The following is a 20,958-nucleotide window of genomic DNA, read 5'->3' on the forward strand; positions in this document are numbered from 1 at the left end:
TCCTACCTCCTTTGATCACATACTGCTCATCTGTGGAGACACATGTAGGTCAATATTCTTATACTATAAAATACTATTCCTTCTTACTCAATTGGCTGTGGAATTTAAATTTGTGTAATGAGACTGGTGTCAAAAGAAAGTCAATTCTGCAATGATGAGGGATAAATCAACTCAAAACCTAAGCAGATGCAACACTTGACCCAACGTATATCACGTGGCATTATGTATTGTGTAACATTTGTTTAACATATTCATTCATAAAATATCCTAAAGACACCTTGACATGCCTTTTTGTTTGTGCATTATTGTATTAATGTCAAGTTGACAGCAAAGGCTAAGATGTGGTTCACTCCGGAAATTACTCTTGACACTGTGGCTCTAACGTAATGTGCAATGCAGCGGACAGCCATGATGAAGTTCAATGTTTCAACAGAGTCATGCACTCAAAGTCAAAGGTTGCATAGAGTTTACTTTCATTACCATATTAATTAAAATAGCATGAATCCTTTGAGTCATAAACACATTTACAATAAGTTAATTGAGGCACTGCTTTGACCCAACTCAGAGACAGAAGTCCATCCAGTCTTTCACAGCTTAATGTGAGCAGACAAGCAAGGTATCAAGGAGAAATATGAGATTATTTTAGCAGGTGTGATTATAACAGGTTTGTGGTGAAACATGTGGTCTGTATGTTACAGTGCGGGCACTTTGCTGCCCTGCTTGTCCTTCTTGTGAGACTTATATCTCCTTGCTGTGGCTCTCTGGTTCCTCTGGGCGGCTGTCAGTCCATCAGCAGGTCCAGTTTCCAGCCTGGCCTGCTCCGTCTCAGGCTGTGGCTCTGCCTGCTCCTCCTCAGCGCCCAGGGCAGGCATGGCTCTCAGCCACTGCTGGTAGTAACCACGGAAACCATCGATGTGAACAAGATAGTTGTTTCTGGTCTTGTACTGGGATGGAGAGAGATAACAGGGAGAGGGATGAAAGGAAAGGAAGAGAAAGGGACAAAACAAATACAGGGTATCAGGAGAAAGGGAGAGGGGGGATGTGGAGCATGTGAAACACAATCATGAAATTGTTTATCTGCAGCTGAAGTGAATCTAAGGCTGCTGAAGCAAATCTATCTTCTGTTTCAAAAGCAGTTAAGCCCTAAACCCTACTTCCTGATCAGGCATCTGTTTAGTTACATGATACCCGGCGGACTCTGCTGTGCACTGACAGCCAAGTTAACCAACTTTTCCCTGCAAAGTGGTCATGTCTGTCCTCTCTTCTAAACTTTTAGGCACAATAAAAGCTGCACTTGTGATTTTCTTCCCCCCAGTTAGGATGAACAATACTCTCTTTGCACCAAAAATGTCAACATTGGCGGTAACATGAGCTGGCTAGCATATGTTATGTCTTTGTCTATCTTTAATAGGCTCCACACTATGGATGTGATATTTTTAAGTAAGTAATATTTTTAAGTAAGTAAAAGTATGACCATAATCACAGTGTCTGTTTTCTTTAAAGATCATTACTGTTAGTAGAGACTTTGCCAGTGACATTTAACAACACAACTTATTAAAACCCTACAAAGTATGGAATCATCAATAGCGCAGAACAAAATAAAAGCATCTAAACAGTTCGGAGTGAAAATGAGGCACAGAAACCACAACTAGTGACTGCCAGAATTTTTGGCAATGAAGAAAAGGGCTGAGTGTTTCGGCTCTCATCAGCTTCTGTAGATCTCAGGTACAAGGAACTTTGGGAAATCCTTTGCCTTCACTTCCTCTGAAGTTACCGTGCTTACCGAGTTTGCAGGTCCCTTGGCAATGATCAAAATCAAAACCTACTAACTGAATTTTTTTTCATACCGTTAAGAGTTTTGCACAGGTACAGCATGTACGGCTCGGTTGGAACGCAAGGTGAAACACACAACACACACAAACACGCACATACGCATGCTCACCTGGTCATAGTTGGGTGGATATTGTGCAGCAAACTCCAGCTGTCTGATGATGACCTCGTTAGGCCACACCCCCATGTCAGTCATGCTTCTGAGGAGTGTCTTAAGGTAGACGTAATCCAGCCTCCGAGCTGCTCGGCCAATTAGAGTAGAGAACACATGGACGTTAGGCCTCAGTCCCGCCTCCTGCAAAAAACACAAAGGGCCAGGCCGATGAAGATGGAGGCCTTCTGTACTGACAGTTACGCTTATGGACTTCACCTACTACTACTACTACTACTAGTAAGAATAAGTGCTGATGTTTGGACACTTTGCACTGGTGATGAAGACGTGCATGAGGAGCAAGAGGTGAGAGGTCAAACCAGAAGACCAAAACCTCCATGCAGCTGTTCAACAATTCATTTAGCGGTGTGTCCCATTCAGTTTTGGACTACCAGATTTCTGGGTCTGTTTATGAAGCAGGCTACTGGTTCAAACAACTTTAAGTGGTGACTTCATACCATAGGGAAGTTTGATCAGTATAAATACACATCCATTAGTGTCTCCCATAGTCAGATACAAGACAGAACAGTTTGTTACACAGTTGTGTTCTATTTCCCAATGTCGTACCTGTGTTTAGATAAATAGAAAATGAATGGGAATTAATGGAAAAGGCAAGTGTGACAGAATCCAGGATGGTTTTCTAGGGATCTAGCTGTACATTGGTATATTACAAATATGTCCTGGTTTTCTGTTTTTTACCTGTGGAAGGTGTTCATTAACTGAACTGTTCTCAACCATAAAAATAACATGTTAATTCTTAATTTAACAGGTATTCTCCCTTAAATACTGAAGCCACTGATGTGTGTGTCATCACCTCCATATCTTTCAGCAGCTGCAGACCGTCCCTCTGTCGCTCACAGCCCAGTGCGAGGCTGCCATACGTCTGTACGTCCACATTTACATGTCGCTGTTGCATCACACGCACCACAGCCTGGAAAAAGAAAGGAGAATACAAAAATATGCACACACTCTTATGCAAAAAAGATGTCAAGAAAGACCCTATCTTGGTTTGGTTGAGGGTGGGTGAGTGTTTGTGTACCTTTGCCCCATCCAGGTCACCAGCTCTGGCTGCTCGGCGAATCACAGAGTTGAAGAACGCTGTATCAAGCTTCACTTTGTGCTGCTTGGCAACCGTCAGAAGCATCCGCAGGGATTGGGCGCCTGGTTCCATTGTATCAGCCAACAGGGTTAGGGTTCTGAGGTCTGGACTGAGTCCATTAACCGCCATCTTCTCCAGGAAGCCTTTGGCCCCTCCTATCAGGGCAAGCCTATCAAATGCTCCATTCACAGCACCAAGGGAAACCACACCGCCCCTTTTCCCCTCAAAAAGGTCCAGTAGGCTAGGAGGCTCAGAATTGGCCACTAACTCACAAGATAGCGAGACATTTGCCATTTCCCTGACCGGTACCAAATGGGTTGAGTCTTGTCTGCTATACGCCTCCATATCTGCTGCTGGGACGACCACAGCGTCTCTGTCGTCACTGCTGCCGGGGCCACAGAGGCTGTCGTCTTGGCGACAGAGTCTGTCGCTGTGTTGACCAGGCTGAAGAAACAACTGCCTCTCCAGGAGGTCGATGTCTATTGGATCCCTCAGTCCTGACTTTGGCTTCACATTCGCCATGTCTTCTCTCCCTTTCTGGTACGTCCAATCAGGTCTCAGCAGCAGGTCTGTGGCCAGGCTAGGATCACCCATCCCACAATCCCTGGCAGTTCGCAAGAGCAAGGTGTAATTCTTAGAGTCTGGACGAATCCCTGACCTCAGCATCTGGCGCCAAACCTAAAACAAACACACAATTAGACTCAATCTCCAAAAACCCACACAAAACTAGTTAGATGCATGTAAACGTGTGACGTGTCTACCTGTAGAGCCAGTCTGAACCCTGTGTCTTTGTCCTTCAGACATCCCATCAGCAGGTAGTGAAATGTCTCCTGAGTTACAGCATGGCGATTCTGCAGCATCTCCTACACACAAACACAAACATATGTGTATAGACAAATCTAAAACAATTCAGGGCATCAGTCCTTCATACGAATCATATACACACACACACATACACACAAGTCGTACCCTGAGTGTGTGAATACAGGCTTGAAGGTGATTGGTGACGGCGTGCGTCTTGAGAAGGGCGTGGTATGTGATGTTACTCAGGCGGTAGTTTTTGCGACGGAGTTCTTGCTCCAACTGCAGCGCTTGCTGAAGACCCGCTTGTTTCCATGGTGACTCAGCACAGGCATTGAAGAGAGCAGTGTATGTGGCGTCTGTGGCAACCAGACCTCGCTTCTTCATCTGGAAGACACACACACACACACATACAGTACATATGTACATACTTACTTACTACACAACTTGAGGAGGTGTGTTCATGTGTTTGTGCATAAAGTGTCTACCAAAAACTTTACACATGTAATTATGTAACTGTCAAGGTCATAAAGTGAAATAAAAACAAAAACAAGACTTTGAGAAAAAACTAAAACCGAGCTAAAACTATCTTGTCTACTTATAAAACTAAAATAAAATAAAAATATATGTGAAATGTTTTTAGTTTTTGTCTTTTTGTATATATGGAGCGTCAAACAGAATGAATTTCAGGGGAAATAATTTGTGGCTACATTCACTGAACACTAATTGAAAAATGAATGTAAATACATTTTTAAAAAAATATGATTTATTGTTCGTATCACACAATACCTGTTGTAAGTGTATACAAAATACCTGTTCTGAACTTCTATCATTATGCTTTTAAAAAACGCCAAGCCTACCAAAAATACTGAAACTAAATAAAAACTCAACTAAAACCACTAAACCCCCACTGAAAACTAACTGAAACTAAACTGAATTTGAAATATAAATAAAACCTACATAAAAAATAAAAGATAATGAAAAATCTCCAACTATAATAACCCTGGTGAGTGTTTCCATACATCATTATAGAGTTTGAAGGCCTTTTTGAGGTGTCCAGCACGACCACAGCCTCCTATCAGCACAGTGTAGTTGTACTCCTGTGGCTGCAGCCTCTCTCCTCTCAGCATGTCTCTGTGGAACAGATCCAGAGCCTCCTGCAGCTGAGGGAGAGGAGGAGAAAAATGTAAACAACAGAAAACAAGGAGGAAGAGGAGCAAAGTGACACAGACATAACAGTCAGTCAGACCAACCTTATTCCCCTTGATCAGTTGCTTGCACTGTAAGAAGTACCAGTAAGGTGTGTTTCCCCTCCCGAACTTGGGTTTAACCGGGTCTCCCTCCTCCTCCTCCTCCTCCTCTTCCTCCTCTTGGTGTCGCAGATTCTGGATGTCTGGGCTGCTTTTGCGGAAAAACCTCCTGGAGGATAAATCAGCAGACAGCGGGCCGAAGCGGAGGCCTTCCCCGGATGGGTCGCTCTCTGCCGGGCCGGTCGGGGCTGTGGGAGAGGCCGAGATGTCCTCCACGTTTCCTCGGGAAGCTGCGGAGAAGGACACGGGTCTGGTGAGAGGCAACAACCAGGGAGGCGGTGTGAGGATCCTGGATGACCGGGTGGTGGATGAGTTCCTCGCCGGGTAAACGAGGGACAATCTGGCAACACGGGCCGAGACTTTCCCCCCGTTTCGCACGCACGAACAGGCGACAGACGTTAACATCTTCTCTGACTTCTCTGACTTTACCAGGCTAACCAATCTCACGTTGTCAAGCTAGCTAGCTAGCAAGGTAGTACGCACGGTGTGTTTACGGTGACAAGACCTGAATAGTCGATATCAGAGCCGATATTTAAAGAGCCAGCCTGGTCGTTGGGAGGAAATCAGGAGGCCATAATTTGAGAAATTTCATTGAATACTCTTTAGTTTACATGAGCGGTTTATCAAAAGCAACATCCAGTAAGATTTAGGCAGCCTGCAGCTGGTTGACTACATCTGTGATGGATTAGTACACCTGTCGGATTGCAGATCGCTAATCACTGCCCCCAACTGGTCATAGGTCATTTTTGCGTTTCCTTCTGGGGTGAAACAAGGTAAAGAGACAGTCAGGTGGAGAGAAGAGTGAAGAAGAGTCTGATTGATGTAAAAGAGTCAAAGTTGTGATATTCGACCTAGTAAAATAGGACTTATACTTCCTGGATAAAAGCTTTACAGCAATGGAACACCAAGTCGGAGCAGACTACAGACCCACAGACTCCTCTTCCTCTCTGGTAAAAGTATTGTGTGTGTGTGTGTGTGTGTGTGTGTGTGTGTGTGTGTGTGTGTGTGTGTGTGTGTGTGTGTGTGTGCGTGCGTGTGCGTGCGTGCGTGCGTGCCCGTGCGTGCGTGCCCAGCCCATTTAACCCAGTTGAACCAGTATTTGACAGTATGATCTAAAGTTTCATATCATAATGTTCAGAAGTACTCTTGATGAATTTGACTTGTAGATGGAAATAAGTGTATATTTTAGCTTTCGTGGCCCATTATCTGTTAAAACTCAGATGTCTTTCACTTCAGCAAACAAAATGCACCTTTTAATAATTTTATTTTACTCAAAGATATGTTCTCCTAGTAATTATGCATAGATACAATTAGTGGAACTACCTACAGCACATTTTCATCTCTCTTAATATGTTTTTATAAGAATTTATAAGCAGATTTATAGTTGGTGTTTACAGTTGGTGTTTATATTCAACTTCTGAGCAGCAGTGCAAACTTCCAGAGTGTACAGCAAAACAAAATTATTTCACACAACTTTCTCAATACTTAGGTCACCCACTTTCTATTTATGGCCTGTGGCTACAACAGTTATGATTGGGCAAATTGGACCGATACGCCGAGCTGAAAACCAGAGAACCAAGACTAATCTGCTAGCTGCTGCTCCAGTCACAGTGAAACGGAGACGGTCTTGGTGGCTGCATATAATGTCTGTCTGAGCTTTTACATCCAAGTGAGCTTGATTTTGTGGTGCTGCTATCAGTTTCAAAACAGAAAACCTACCCTGATCCCCAGAAAATCCTCCTGCATATTGCCACAGGCACATTTCCCATCTTTTGGAGCTGATTCTTTTTGGAGCTTGTCATCTGCAAACTTTTCTCTCTTCTTTATGTTTAATAGCAGATATTTATTTGGTGAGTCACACAGAGCAACACATTACACACGACTTATGCAATATAACAATACTAATTTTATAGGTCCCAGGCTTTGACCCAGACCAGCTGGTGCCACCCTCCTGTCCTGTGGCCACGCCTCCTCCTGGTACAGAGCAAACACACCCAGAAACTAGAAATCCACCAACAGCACACAAGACTTAGTCCTTACAAACATTTCACATATAAGCATGTTTCATGTTTGGCAGAAATTCTGTCCCAGAGTTTCATGTACTTTTAAAGATTATACATATACAGCATACTTGATAAACCGAGACCCTGTGTTTGTATGTTCATACAACTTTTTTGTTTTTTTGTTCTCTTTGTCTGTTGTGAAACTAGCAGATGTTTCGCTGCCAGCAGAGCCCAAGACCAGAGCTGACTTCTTGAAATGTAATAAATAAATTTATCTTGAAGTAGTACACAGTCTCTCTCTCTGCTGATACTCTCCACAAATCCCTAGACAGAAAAAGAAGCAGAAACAAATAGTAGTGGTGACATAGTGTCATGTGAATTCTTGCGGCTTGCAATTAAATTTTTAGGATTTGTCTTAAGCAAACAGTGGAGAACCCAGGTAAACTCACTGTTCAGAAGCAAGTTTTAGAATTGGCTCGATTGAGAGTCCTGCTGTATTACTGTATGTATGCATTGTATTTCTGTAATGTATTTCTATCTGTAATGTGTTGATGTAGGCCTATAAAAGTTCACCCAGACTGTCTGAACCAACTCATCCATTTGGCTTTAGCTGTATAAGTGAGGGAGAGATTCATCAGGCTTTATATCTTTCTGTCTGTCCATTTCTTTCTCTAATTTGCTCTCTCCTCTCCCAGACTCCTGCCGGCTCACGCTGGACTCCAACACAGCATACAGAGAGCTGCGTCTGTCGGAGGGGAACAGGAAGGTGGAGATGATGGATATAGTCCAGTTGTATCCGGAAAGCCCAGAGAGGTTCTCTCACCTGTATCAGGTGCTGTGTGAACAGGCTCTGACTGGACGCTGTTACTGGGAGGTGGAGTGGAGCGGCTCTATTGAAATAGCAGTCGCGTATAAAGGTCTCGGCAGAACGGCCTATTACCACGAGTGTGCGTTTGGGTGCAACGACAAGTCCTGGAGTTTAGACTTGAATGAAAACGCTAAATGTTTCAGACACGGTGACGTCGAGACTGAAGTGCCGGACCCCCAGTCCTCCAGAGTGGGAGTGTTCCTGGACCACAAGGCGGGCACTCTGTCCTTCTACAGCATCTCTGACACGATGACGCTGCTCCACACAGTCCAGACCACCTTCACTGAGCCGCTCTATCCCGGGCTCTGGGTTGCAGACAGTGCTGAGCTGTGTGAACTGGAGTAGAGGTCCGTCCTGTGTCTTAAGGCCAGGGTCGGGGTCAATTCATGAATGAACTCATCAACCTCAGTTCAACTGAGGAATTGGAATTGGAATTTACAAACACCTACAGGAAACAGAATTGGAATTGAATTGGAATTTCAGGAAGTTACATTTAATTCAATGAAATTCTGTGAAATTCCATGTTTTTTCTTACCACATATCTGAGATTACACTTAGTGTTATATATTATCAATACTGAATATCATAAAATGTTAAAGGAACCTTTCAGGTGCTATTTGATGCATAACATGCAATCATAATACATACATTATGACTGAATGTATTTGATTTGTTGAACTGTCTTTTATTTGATTCATAATGTTTGATTTCTAATGTTTAACAAGTCAGGACAAGCTCTCTTAGAAGTGGAATTTAATGGAATTTAATGGAATTCAATTCTGTTTCCTGTCATTCCAATTCAATTCCAATTCTGTTTCCTTAGAGCTGGGTGAATTTCCAATTCCAACTCCAGGAATTTAATTGGAATTTACCATGCATTCTCAATTCAATTCATGAATGGCCCCGACCCTGATTAAGGCAATAATTCATGGGTGACAGTGGAGATTCGTATTATTGCTTTCAGCAGCAGTCTGGGTTGGTAAATGGGACAAAATGTTAACATGTTAACACACATAATGGGCTACAGATAAAATAAGGCTTTGATTCGCAGCAGTCAGCGGCTTCTTTAGGACTCAAAGATACAGACTAGCAATTTTAATGCTCAAAATCATGCTACTTTAATTCTGTCAGATAATATTCTCTTACACACTATGTCAAATCACAATACAAATTCTGTATCTTTAAAGAATAAGTTGCAGTTTCATTTTACATTTGAATCAGTGGAGTTGAAAGTGAATCGGTTTTGTTGAATGTAGGTTTCAGATTTGTCACAATTCTATATGACTCTATATAATTAAAATAAATTAATAAATTAAAATGTATTTATTTATGTATTATGTATTTTAATTCAGATAAACAAATGAAAATATAATTGATGAGTACTTTATTTAAAAAAATACTTATTCATTTGTTTTCCTTATATTTTACATCTTTGCCAATGTGCAAAATGAATTATTTGTTTCTTAACTTTTCTGTTTATTAAAAAATTACACAACCTCCTGATCAGCATGCCCAGCTTCATATATTGGCTAAATCACCATTAAAACATGTAATACTGTAGTTTGGTTGGTCCACAGCTACAGTCCTCCACGGTTGAGGACTAACAGATTACATATGATGGAAATAGAATAATTGGATCACAAAAAACTGTGGTGCAATTCCACTGTAAAAAAAAATAAAAATAAAGGATCCAATTGCAAATACTTGAAAAAAAAAATTATTTGAAGGATTTTCCTCAGACATGCTTGAAGGGTATAGAAGACATTTTGATTGAGATAAAGCGATGGTTTTCAAAGTGCCGTCACAGGACTCCCACCTCTTGGCAGTAGTCCCTGTCAACATTTTCTCAGATGGGTTATGTCAAGTAAAATGTATAAAACTGATACCATCCTCTCACTGCTGAACCTCTGATATACTGCATGTTTCCAGAGAAGGCAGGAACCCGTGTCCTGGAGTGATGTGAACATTTCTTCTTGGCATTTAACACCATTCACCTCCAGATTTTAGCAAACAGACTGCAGGAACATTTTGAACTGGATGGTAACTGATTGGCTGGACTACTAGTTTCTTGACAGGAAGAAAGAAAGAGTACTGTTCTCTCTCTTCTCTACATCATACACACACACACAGTGGATGAGGCAACCCGACCCTCACACCTTGATCAGAGGAGAGGAGGTTGACGCTGTGTAGGAGAGCAAATACTTCTGACTCATCGATGACAGTAAACTCTCTAAGGATCTGTGTTCTTAAGCCATGTTGAAGAAGGGATATACTATATATATATATACTGTCAGGAAACTCAACATTGTCCATGTGGATCACGCCATCATGGTCATAATCTACAGGGATTTCACTGAGACTATTCTGTGCTATGGTTTGATCTGCTGTATGGTTTTCTAATCTAATCTAAACTTTGAGTCTCTGCTTTAAGAGGCGGCATTCAGAGCAAACGTTACTGGATCACAAACTCCTTTATATTGACATAACTCTTACCATCCATCAAAAGGTGCAATTTTCTCACTGGTATACAAGAACATTAAAGTGAACTATATACGTTTACCTTTGAGTACATTTAATAGAAGGTACTTAAAATTAAGTAGAATTTTGAACTTGGCAATTTATCAGAGTACTAATCTGTAAATCACGTTTACTTGTATAAATAGTAACATAAACAGCCACACTGAAACAATAAATGAAAATGCTAAATTAAAATTCTGCCTTTACTAAGTAGTTGTGTAGGCACCGTCAGAAAATGGAGGATTGGGTCACAGAATCCCAAACTATAACCACCACCACCAACACTACACTATTGCTATGTATCTGTAGTGGTAAATAAAAGTGATATTGTGGCATGAATAGACATATCGTAGACAGCCAGGTGTTAAAAATAATTCACATGGAGTTTATTACAACATCATCTGATTCAGATCCTCTGTACAAAGGTTTAGAACATAGAGAACGTCTCATATTCTATTTTTTTGGCACTTATTTTCAGTGCAATTCAAAGCAGCTGGGTGGTGTAACAAGTAGGGAGACCGTCCTTTAACTGGAAAGCCCAGGTTCAAGTCCCATATCAGCAAGCATCCACCCTGCTGAAGTGTCCTTGAGCAAAACACTGAATCCCTACCAGCTCCAAGGGTGCTGATCTGTAGCTGACCCTGACCTCTGACCTCCCTGTGGAAGGGGGCCGAAAAGAGAATTTCCCTGTGTAGACCAACATCACAGTATCACAAAAAATGTAACATGCATTTCCAATATATTGCTGTAGAACCAGCCTGTAACAGTGGGAGACATAACAGATCACACAGTCAGAATTCACTGAGCAGACGACCTGTCAATCAATCTTTGACAGATCGGTTGTGAATTTTCTTTTCTGGTAGGAAACCAGCCTGACTCGCCAGCTGTTGAGCACCACAGTCACATCGAAAACCTCTGGCAGAGAGTGTCACCATGGTGATAAATGTGGGGCTTGGGCCACGTGGCTCTGGAACAAGGTTGTCCGATCCAGCAGTGTGAGTGGGATATCTCTGATGACCAAAGGCAAGTCTTCATGTTGTAGTGGATAGATGACCACACTTAGGGCGGGCCGCTCAGCTGAAAACCTAAGAGATCGAGAGAGAGAGAGTGAGAGAGAGAGCGAGCAAGAGAGAGAGCGAGAGAGAGAGAGAGAGAGAGAGAGAGGGCACAAGATGAAGGTGGAGTTCAAGTCTGTCAACATCAAATGTTAGATGCACGCCCCCTGCCCCAAACACGCACAACTACTGACCTGTCCAGTAATGTTTTCTGCAGTGTGCGACAAGCCACCAAGGTCCCACCCATGAACATGTGGCACATGACGACACTGCGGCAACGCTCCATGAAGGTTTCCGTGGCAAACGGGTCAAAGGTTCCACTGCGTGAGATGAGGCAGATGCGTTGCAGACGGGAACAACATGACAGAGCCTCAAAGAATGATGCGTTGGCACTCAGGTAGGGCTGCTCTAACCTACACACACACACACACAAACGAACACACACAATGTTCAACATAATTTGAAAAGAAGCAAATTTGAACAAAGCTGTAAACCAGTTACACAAAATTTTGTCAGAGTAGCTGGTGTATAGGCGAAAGATTGACATAGTTTTACAAGTGAACTGAGGCACCACCTTAAGTAAAACATTATTCCTTTTAGTTTCAATGTGATACACAGGTACGTGTTTGGAGTAATCTGACTACAAGGAGAAAACAGAATGCAAGGTTCATCTATTTGGTCATTCCCCATGAATATCAGAAATAATTGCCATCTTCTAATGCCAAATGATTGGGAGTCATGGAGACAATAGTTCTTGGTAAAATCAACAGCGCTACTTGGCTTTGGGCTAAAAGAGAGATTAAGAATGAGAGATTCCCAAGACACTAAGAGTGATAGTGGTTTCTCAGTTCTGCATGTTATTAGAGAGCCATGCCATACATTCAGCTGGTTCTTAGTCTACTCTCAGGCCAAACACCCAGCTGAAAAAAAGATCCTTAATTTTGAAAGAGAGGGAAAATCAACTGACCAAAGGGACATAAAATCCTACATAAATTAAAATTGTACAATCTATTGGTTTCTATTTTATTCATATAGTGAATGAAGGGTATACAGAAGTTTATTCTAACCTGAGCTCCTGCAGCTGTGTGCAGTGTTTAAGTGTGTCCAGCAAGGCGGAGGTGTAGTTCATGGTTTTTAAGGACCCCAAGTTGGCAAGGGACAACACCTGTAGGTCTTGACAGCGCTTGGCCAGCTGTAGCAGCCCAGTCCCCTTAAGGACCCCCGGAAGCCCAGCCAGAGTCAGACGACGTAATCGTGACAACGCCTCTAGTGCTGCCAAGTGTGTATCGCCGACTCCTCGAGCCCAGGCACACATACCACGAGGCTCCACGCACGCACGTGCGCAAGGCTCCAGCCGAGGCAGTGCAGAGATAAAACCAGGGCCGATGAGCTCCAAGATCTCCAAAAAGGGGCAGCCAGCTAACAGCTGTGCCAGCCCCAAGGTGCTGTCCCTAGGCGAAGGAGACTCTGAATCTGGCTTGTAATTCTGGAGTCCCACACGTGGAGCCTTCTTCAACCCCAGTAACAGGGAAGAGGGCGAAGTAGTGTGTGTAGAGATGTGACGTGTGTTTAAGCCATCTGACAGGGCGCAGGCAGGCAGAGTGAGCGAGCGCAGGCATCCGAGTTTGGCCAGACTGGCACACAGGTGTGTTTCCCCACCTAGCCCCGGTGTGTTTTCATGGTGATAGTGTGTGTGCATTAGGTTCAGGTGTTTGAGGTTGGAACAGCCAATTGCCAGCCGTCTCATTGTCCCGGCAACCAGCTTATCTTCCCCCCCGCGTATCCCGGTGCACTCTGGGTAAGGGGCATGGCTTATCCCGCTGAGGTTGAGGCTGAGCAACTGTGTAGCATCTTTGACCCCTCCCTCCAGCAGTGAATGGAAGACCTGTGCCCATAACGCTGGGCAGCGGCTGAAGCTGAGGTGCTTGGGGCTGTTGCCCTGTAGGGCTCGCTCTAGTGACAGGGAATCCAACCAAGAACGAGGAAGTTGCAAGGCCTCCAGATCGCCATGGTTACGCAAGCTCTGGGCCAATGAGGTGGCAGCGGGCCAGTGGGCAGGGTTTGGACCAGGAATCGACACTAGAAAGACTCGAAGACGCTCTGGAACATGAACGCTGAACACGGCTAGGTAGAGAAGGAGCAAGGTCTGGTTTACCTAAGAACATCAACACACAGATACACTAATTAAAGGTACGCAGATTACACATATTATTGCAGAACATATTGCACATATACAGTATGTGAACAGATTACACTCATATGCACAAACTCACCTCTCCTGGGGCCAGTCGAGCACTGAACTCCTCTAGCTGTTGATAATGTGGCACACTGCTCTGGCCCACCATCAACTGGCAGCAAACACCAACACCCTCTCTGGTCACATCTGAGATGTCGAACTGTAGAGCCAACCTATAAGCAGAAACATGGACATACACACCCACAATTTCAATAATGAAGCAGTAAAACAGTAAAGCATTCACGTAGTGATGCTAAACTCTACCAATTGACCAAGGGCATAAAGATGCCTGCTTCCTGGTCTGACATCATTACCTGTCTAACAGTGCAACATGTCAAAGTGTTTATCAAGTGAATCTGATAGGTCCTTACCTGCGTAGTTGTGCACAGCAGGGTACCACACCGTAACTGGGCGTCAGAAGTGTTTGTTTCAGCTCTGACAGGCGGCTCAGTGAATCAACTGCCTCTGAATTTAGCTGAGCGGAGTTGAAGCCTGGCGCCACATCAAAAGCAAGTGATGTGAGGAGGGAGAGGGAGGAGAGGAGGCGGGAGAGACGAAGTGAAGTGAGGCGACAACCGGTGAGATCAAGGTGCGTCACCACCCGGCAGCGAACTAGATGCTCCATGGTAGAGGCAGGTAGCCAATAGCAGCCACTCAGGCTGAGAGACTGCACATGATTGGCTAGCTGCTTCAATACCTGCCGCACCGAAAGGTCATTGGCCTGGAGGGAAAGCATCAAAAATAAGGAAAAACAGAACCAACATAATTAAATGTTTCCATTAGTTGAATTACAACGGGTCTCCCATGTGGTGTTAAGCAAATGTGTTAAAAACATACTGACAGTTTCACAGACTAATGTTCCATGAATTAAACACAGATTCATGGAACATTTTGATAGAGATCTTCGCTGAACAAACAGTTCAGTAAAGGACATGTCTCTGAAACATGCTTTATCAATTCAAATGATGGTGAAAGGTTTATTTTAATAGTATTACCATGTACTCCTCAGAGAGACAGACGCGTGTAAGTAGGGTCTTGTCGTGGCAAAGCGTGTGCAACTTGCGGCAGACGCGTGCCACATTTAGCAGCAGGTCACACACCGGAACGTGGCGGAGGATGCACAGCAAGATCTCGTCAGACAAACCTGACATTCCCACAGAGACACAAGCCATCGCATCCTCGTCACATACAGCCTGAAGAAGAGACAAAAATGTGCTGGTATATATTTTCTGCCATGCTCAGAGATGGGCAGCAAATAACTTCAGGGTTACGAGCTCTTACATCTTCTGTGTATTCAAGTCAAGCATTAGGAAGAATTGGCAATTTACAATTGCCAACAACAACACCAGTCTTTCTTATTGTCTGCTAGCAATCACAAATTATTTATTTGTGATTGACAGACAAGTAAGCTTTTATTAAGGATCTAAAAATGACAGCTCACCAAAACTCACACAAAACAGTAATGTTTAGTTAAGATGCAACAATGATCTAAAAATATGTCTTTGCTTCTTGTCTATGAGCAATGTATGAGTGTGTGGCCAAAACCTGCTCATGCACACAGACCTGGTATCTGTTTGGCAATAACGACCTCTAATGATCAAGCTGTGGAAAGGGGGCAGAACATTTCTGATTTCTATTCCACTATCATGATCTGGATCATTCTTGAAGAAATCAGTTAGGGGAGCAGACAGGATGAAACAAAGAAGTGAGAGAGGAAAAAGTGTAAATGATTAACAACTTTAACCATATATGGACAATAGACTTTTTTATGCAGGTGACTTAATTACATCCTTAATGTCCTCAGGATGTCTGAATTTGTTGCAAGGTGGGAGGTTGACTTTGCTAGTCAGTCTTTGTCCACAAGTGTTGGGGCAACTAATTAACTGTAATAATGACTTACAGTAATATTCATTTAAGTGCAAGTAAATAATACTATACCGTAACATAACGTTTTAAATTAGATAGTGTCATAGTTAGTTCAGCTGATATTTCAATATACAAAAATATTGCCTTAAGAATCAGACGTATCACTGCATTTTGTCTTGTAGAAAAGCATCCATTACTTTATTAGAAGGGGAAACCATAAATGCTGCAACATGTAGTTGTTTGATATGCTGACATAAGCAACTTCGCAGCAATTTACAAAAATATAGACAGCGTATCGATGTCAGCACCAATAGTAAAAGTGCTGAAAGGGGCTAAATTGTCTATCGGCTAGTCGGGAAATCCCTTTCCACACCTGCTAAATATTTTTATTTGACAAATGTCAGACGTAACGTTAGAAAACTACAAAACAGACCAAAACACCCTATCGCCCGACCACATGGCATTATTGTGTGTGCCGTGTGTATGTTTAAATGAAACGTGGTTGAATGAGTTTACTGAAATTTAAGTCAAGCCTAGCCATTCAACCAGCTAACATTAACGTTAGCTGGTTAGCGTTAACGTTACCAAACTAATGATATGTTGTCGAGGTTTTTCACTCAACCCAACCTGTACAATTTGTCGATCCATGTCCTCCGGCAGTCCTGTTACAGTCGTACTCATGCTTAAAAATATTATTAATTTAACTGTCTAGCCAAAGCTACAGGTACGATGAACCAGTTTTACACTGAACTTGACCGTTGAGGCACATCGGAACTCTTCTTCTTTTTAGTGAACATCGGAACTCTTTCAGAGACGGACACACTTCCGACCAGCGAGGAAGTTTTGCTTGTTTTTTTAAATTTTAGAACATACATTTTTTTTTTAATCAGTTTAACAGCATTCTTATTGGGCCTATTTATATATTGTTCAATATCCTTATAAAAGCCTATTATAAGGATAGCCTATTAGAAATTAGAGTTGTGTCATTGTGGATAAAGTTCTTCCCAAGGTGTCTAGGAGAGAACAAACTTACCATGAAAGCAAGCACACTGCTTAGTTTTATATTGTTGATAGGCCTCCTGTAATTGTCTTTTCCCTACTGACAGTACAACTGTTGCTGCTGCAACATCCCAGTTTCCCCATGGGGATCAATAAAGTGTCATCTTATATGGGAAAGATACAATACTTAATATGAGATTGCACTAAGTCACTTTTTTGCCATGTATACATTCTTGTTTGTGGGTTGGATTTCTGCCAAACATCAGTGAGACACAGACAAATACACAATTTATGAACAACAGCATTTATTAGTGTTAACACGAACTGGCTTAGGAGGCCATCTAAGTTTTAATTTGGGGCTGCATGAGAGTCTCCTCCCAATATAGTGTGTGTGTGTGTGTGTGTGTGTGTGTGACCAAAGGCTTAGCAGTGTCAGTGAACGTCATCACAGCTGTTTGCTTTTGTTTTTGATAATTTTCCTTTGAACGCTAACAGGGATTGTTTGCGTGTGTTTTGAAATAGTACAATGGGAGACTTTAACAGGGTGATGAAAGCACAACACACAAACAACCATGGAGACTTTCAGCTTGAGAAAAGTAAAAGAGAAATCCCCAGAGTGCAGCGATGCAATATCAGAGAAAACTGACTTGTATAGAATTAATATTTATAATCATCATAATTGTCCTTATCACCACCATATATACATCAACAGAAAATAATTACAAACTAAATGGATAGGATTGAAAGTTCATTACAAATTAATCCACTCACACCAAATGAGCAACGTAGTCAGGAGCTAAATCATGCATTTCTTTGAAGGTAATCAATAAGATTGATTATAAAATCATTTCTCAATTCTAGCAGTAGTAAATGTAACAGGGTTCAACTGCAGAGGACAGTCCAGATAATTCAGGTTAGAAGAACAGACAGCAACACTAAATCAAACATGGAAACGTTTGGCTTCATTTTGACCTTGGAATCTGTACAAATGTTCTGAAACTAATTACTAATCGAAGAAATTTCTAAAATTAACAATGATTGATTAATTATTTTATTTTATTAAAGCCGATAGAATTGCCAAAACACATGGCTGACTGGTTGTCTGTCTGCCTGGTTGGTTGCTAACTGGTTGGCTGGCTGGCAGGTTGGCTGACTGGCTGGTTGGAGTAGAGGAGCCTGTGGTTTTCAGACGGATTGCGGGCTGAAGCAGCCGTACAGAGGGAGATAAGTGCCAGCACAGATTGGATTTCCTGCTGAATTAAACATCGTCGCTCTTCTTCTTCCTCCTAAAATGCCAAAAAATCGCCTCAGTCCTTTGCGCTTCTGAAACGGAAAGAAAGAAGCATTTGTTTAGTAAGAAATGTCAATGAAGCTGCAATTTGTGTAACTCTTAGCTAAGAAAAATCACATTCTTAAAAAAAATGAATAAAAAGAAAAATTACATTGTTTGCCGCTAAAGTTGCTTAATCCCACGCATTCTGCCTCAAAAAACACAGTTTGTGCTTTTTCATTAGTAAAATAGCCAAGAAACTTATTGTGAAGCCCATCCACAGTAGAGCCTCATTTAAATATCGGCCTTTCTTGAGACCGACTAGTCGACTAGTCGGGACAACAAACCCACTAGTCCAGCTTGTAAAAACAGACTCGTGCTTGTCTCTACTCACCTTGCTCACTGCTGGGTCGGTCTGGGTTTCTTGGTCCAGGATGTTTCTCTCCTGAGCAGCTGCTGTTTGTTTCTGCTCCTCCTGGATTTGCTGCAGCAGAGCCTTCATCTCCTGGCAGGACTTTTGTTCCAGGAGGATTTTGTCCTCCAGGTCCTTGGTCCTGCTGGCTTGTGTCTCCTTCAGCCCGTCCAGACTGAGGAGAAGGGAATTGAAGGTTTTCCCTTTCTCTTTCAGCTCGATCATCCCTCTGATCTCTGCTTCTCTGGCCTTCTTCTCCGTCTCCTATCTTTCACTGCTGCGGTCTTTCTGCAGCGCTGCAGAGAAGGCTTGCAGACGGCTGATGGTGGCGGTCATCTCTGCCTTCTCTTTGTCAGCAGACAGGAGTTTGAGTCGAAGGAGGTTGAGCTCAGCATCCTTCTCTTTCTGCTGCACCAAGCCAGTTTCTTCAGTCAGCTTCATCCGGCTCTGCAGCTCCTCTCTCTCCTTCTTCCACTCTTCGCGCTCCCTCGCTGGCCACTTTATTAGTTTCCCTACCATTGAATAGGTGTGGTGGGTCACTCTGCCTTAAAGAGCTGCTAACACTAAAAGAATTTCATCAGTCTGGGTTTCAGTGGAGAGTTTTAGTGTCCCATGATGGTCTAAATGCTGTTTCACCCTGACAAGACGACAATTCTAGAGGAAACACTGAATAGTTGTGATTTTTGCTTGTTTTGAAAGGAAATTTCATGGACAGACATGCTCTAGTACCCATATTAAACTTCTCCACTTTTTATTCAGAATTTTAACTGTGAAATCCGGGAGAAATATTCATAATTGATTTAATTTTCCTTGATCTTGCAAGGTCACAAGTCAAAACTCATAAATGCGACAAAACAAGGAATTTTAAGAGAATATTATTTGCAACGTAAAAGTCAGTTTTGTCAGAATAATCTGAAAGTGTCTGTGTGTGTATCAATACATTTTAACAAATAAAATATTTACTTTTGTATTTGTTGCGTGCATCCCTGACATGGCTACCTATAGCTGCCTTGTAGTCAGGCCAAGTTTCTCTTAAATATATATATATATATTAAAACATAACAGGTAGGCTTTTCGCCTGAAGGGCCGCACCATTGACTGATGGTGTAAATGAAGTATATCGTGCAACTTGGATGAAAAAAATAAATAAATAAGACTCCATATGCCTTGAGAGTTTTCAGTGATCTAGGTCTGGAATCCAACTCCTGTAGGAGCTGTATATCAATAACCAATGTTTAAAGAATGATCTTGCCCAAATGAAATATCTACACATTATTCATGTAGCCTGCACTTATGAAGCTTACACCTATAGGCAGCATACTGTGTGTAATATGGAACTTAACCCTTAGAGATAAATGTCACATACTGTAGTACAAGCAAATCTTTTCAATTCAACAAACTTTATCCATTCCTAAAGGAGAAGGATCCTACAGGTATTAAACAGCCTGCAGTAAAACACATTTTAAGTGCTTGTGGTTGGCAAGTTGGCCAAGACATAAAAGCTGACCATTAACACAGTAATGTCCAGGTCATACTGTGATGCTCTTGACGAAAGAAGAAAATGTCCACACTACTCATAAGAAAATAAACAAAGCAGAAAAAATATTGTGTCAATATACTCGAGGAAATTTGTGTACACATCCCTCTGATGTGCACATGCTAGTCCACTACACATGCATCCGCTCAGGTAAGTCAGAGTTCATTGCCCTTAGTGAAGTGTTGCCCTTATTCAAAGACACTTGTATTTATCAAGGATTGAATTCAAATCACTACTTTTCTACACTGATGATTCAAATGTCCAGTATCAGACCGAGACTACGATGTAAGGTCCTGTCCCGTTGCTCTCCAGACACTCTCCTTTGCCACCTTCCTTCCTCTTCTTGGCCTTAAGCGCGTCGTCTCCCGCAGCGGTTTCAAAAGATTTGACATTCCTCCGCTTGTACGACACAAAGTGCTTCTTTTGCCTGACTTTGGCCGCCTGGATGTTCTCAGAAATCTGTGCATGAGATTAATCAAGATTCAGTAGAACTTCAGCTGCACAAAGGACCTCAAACTCTTCCTATTACAAAAAGATTCTCACCCTGGCATGGATTTCTGCAGTCCGCTCCTCCAGGTTTTCCACTGGATCACCTACAACAAAGTCCCCCGTCATCTGGGTGGCGTTGACGTCTCCAGGAGTTAGCGGGTGTCTCCCAAACATGGCATAGTACGGTGCGTACTTTATTGCTCTCTAACAAAATCAACAGCATTACATACTATACTTTTCTCATTTTTTATGCACTGCAATGCCATTTTTTAGTTGTTTGTGCCACTCTTTACCTGCTTTGAAGTGTTAATGGATGATACAGCAGCTCTCAAATGAAGATCCCAGTCGTTCTGCTCTCCTCCGCAGCGCTTAGCCAAAGCCTTTTTAATGGATTGTTTTGTCCTCTCATTCTGACCATGTGACTGAGGGTGGTAAGTGGAGGTGATGCAGTGTTTAATACCAAACACCTCAAATATCTCATGGTTGACCTGTAGAAGCATCAATATGTACACATA

At 42.4% G+C, this 20,958-nt stretch overlaps 3 protein-coding genes across 6 annotated transcripts; 1 reads left to right on the plus strand and 2 right to left on the minus strand.

Moving 5' to 3' along the window:
* Window positions 1–103: 103 nt before the first annotated feature.
* On the minus strand, window positions 104–7,041 carry ptcd1 (pentatricopeptide repeat domain 1). Of its 2 annotated transcripts, XM_071909372.2 has the most exons (9): window positions 6,911–7,041; window positions 5,135–5,421; window positions 4,904–5,044; window positions 4,050–4,268; window positions 3,842–3,943; window positions 3,021–3,758; window positions 2,796–2,912; window positions 1,943–2,125; window positions 104–944 (listed from the first exon to the last, which is right to left on the minus strand). In XM_071909372.2, the coding sequence occupies exons 1-9, from the start codon at window positions 6,951–6,953 to the stop codon at window positions 693–695; spliced, it is 2,082 nt and encodes a 693-aa protein (XP_071765473.2). In that variant the 5' UTR covers window positions 6,954–7,041; the 3' UTR covers window positions 104–692. The 2 variants fall into 2 exon arrangements, with proteins under 2 accessions (XP_071765473.2, XP_071765472.2); XM_071909371.2 differs by lacking the exon at window positions 6,911–7,041 and having other exon boundaries at window positions 5,135–5,628.
* Window positions 5,956–9,565, plus strand: LOC139919587 (stonustoxin subunit beta-like). Of its 3 annotated transcripts, none has more exons than XM_078282791.1 (4): window positions 5,956–6,141; window positions 7,105–7,168; window positions 7,402–7,452; window positions 7,890–9,565. In XM_078282791.1, exons 1-4 carry the CDS (start codon window positions 6,088–6,090, stop codon window positions 8,405–8,407), a joined length of 687 nt encoding a protein of 228 aa, XP_078138917.1. In that variant the 5' UTR covers window positions 5,956–6,087; the 3' UTR covers window positions 8,408–9,565. The 3 variants fall into 3 exon arrangements, with proteins under 3 accessions (XP_078138917.1, XP_078138918.1, XP_071765477.1); XM_078282792.1 differs by having other exon boundaries at window positions 7,405–7,452; XM_071909376.2 differs by lacking the exon at window positions 7,402–7,452.
* Window positions 9,566–10,943: 1,378 nt separating this feature from the next.
* On the minus strand, window positions 10,944–16,482 carry fbxl18 (F-box and leucine-rich repeat protein 18). The gene is made up of 7 exons (XM_071909366.2): window positions 16,364–16,482; window positions 14,866–15,063; window positions 14,242–14,591; window positions 13,908–14,043; window positions 12,702–13,789; window positions 11,829–12,047; window positions 10,944–11,664 (listed from the first exon to the last, which is right to left on the minus strand). Exons 1-7 carry the CDS (start codon window positions 16,415–16,417, stop codon window positions 11,508–11,510), a joined length of 2,202 nt encoding a protein of 733 aa, XP_071765467.1. The 5' UTR covers window positions 16,418–16,482; the 3' UTR covers window positions 10,944–11,507.
* Between the last annotated feature and the right edge of the window lie 4,476 nt (window positions 16,483–20,958).

The sequence above is a fragment of the Centroberyx gerrardi genome, chromosome 3 (assembly GCF_048128805.1).
Source record: "Centroberyx gerrardi isolate f3 chromosome 3, fCenGer3.hap1.cur.20231027, whole genome shotgun sequence".
Classification (NCBI taxonomy): domain Eukaryota; kingdom Metazoa; phylum Chordata; class Actinopteri; order Beryciformes; family Berycidae; genus Centroberyx; species Centroberyx gerrardi.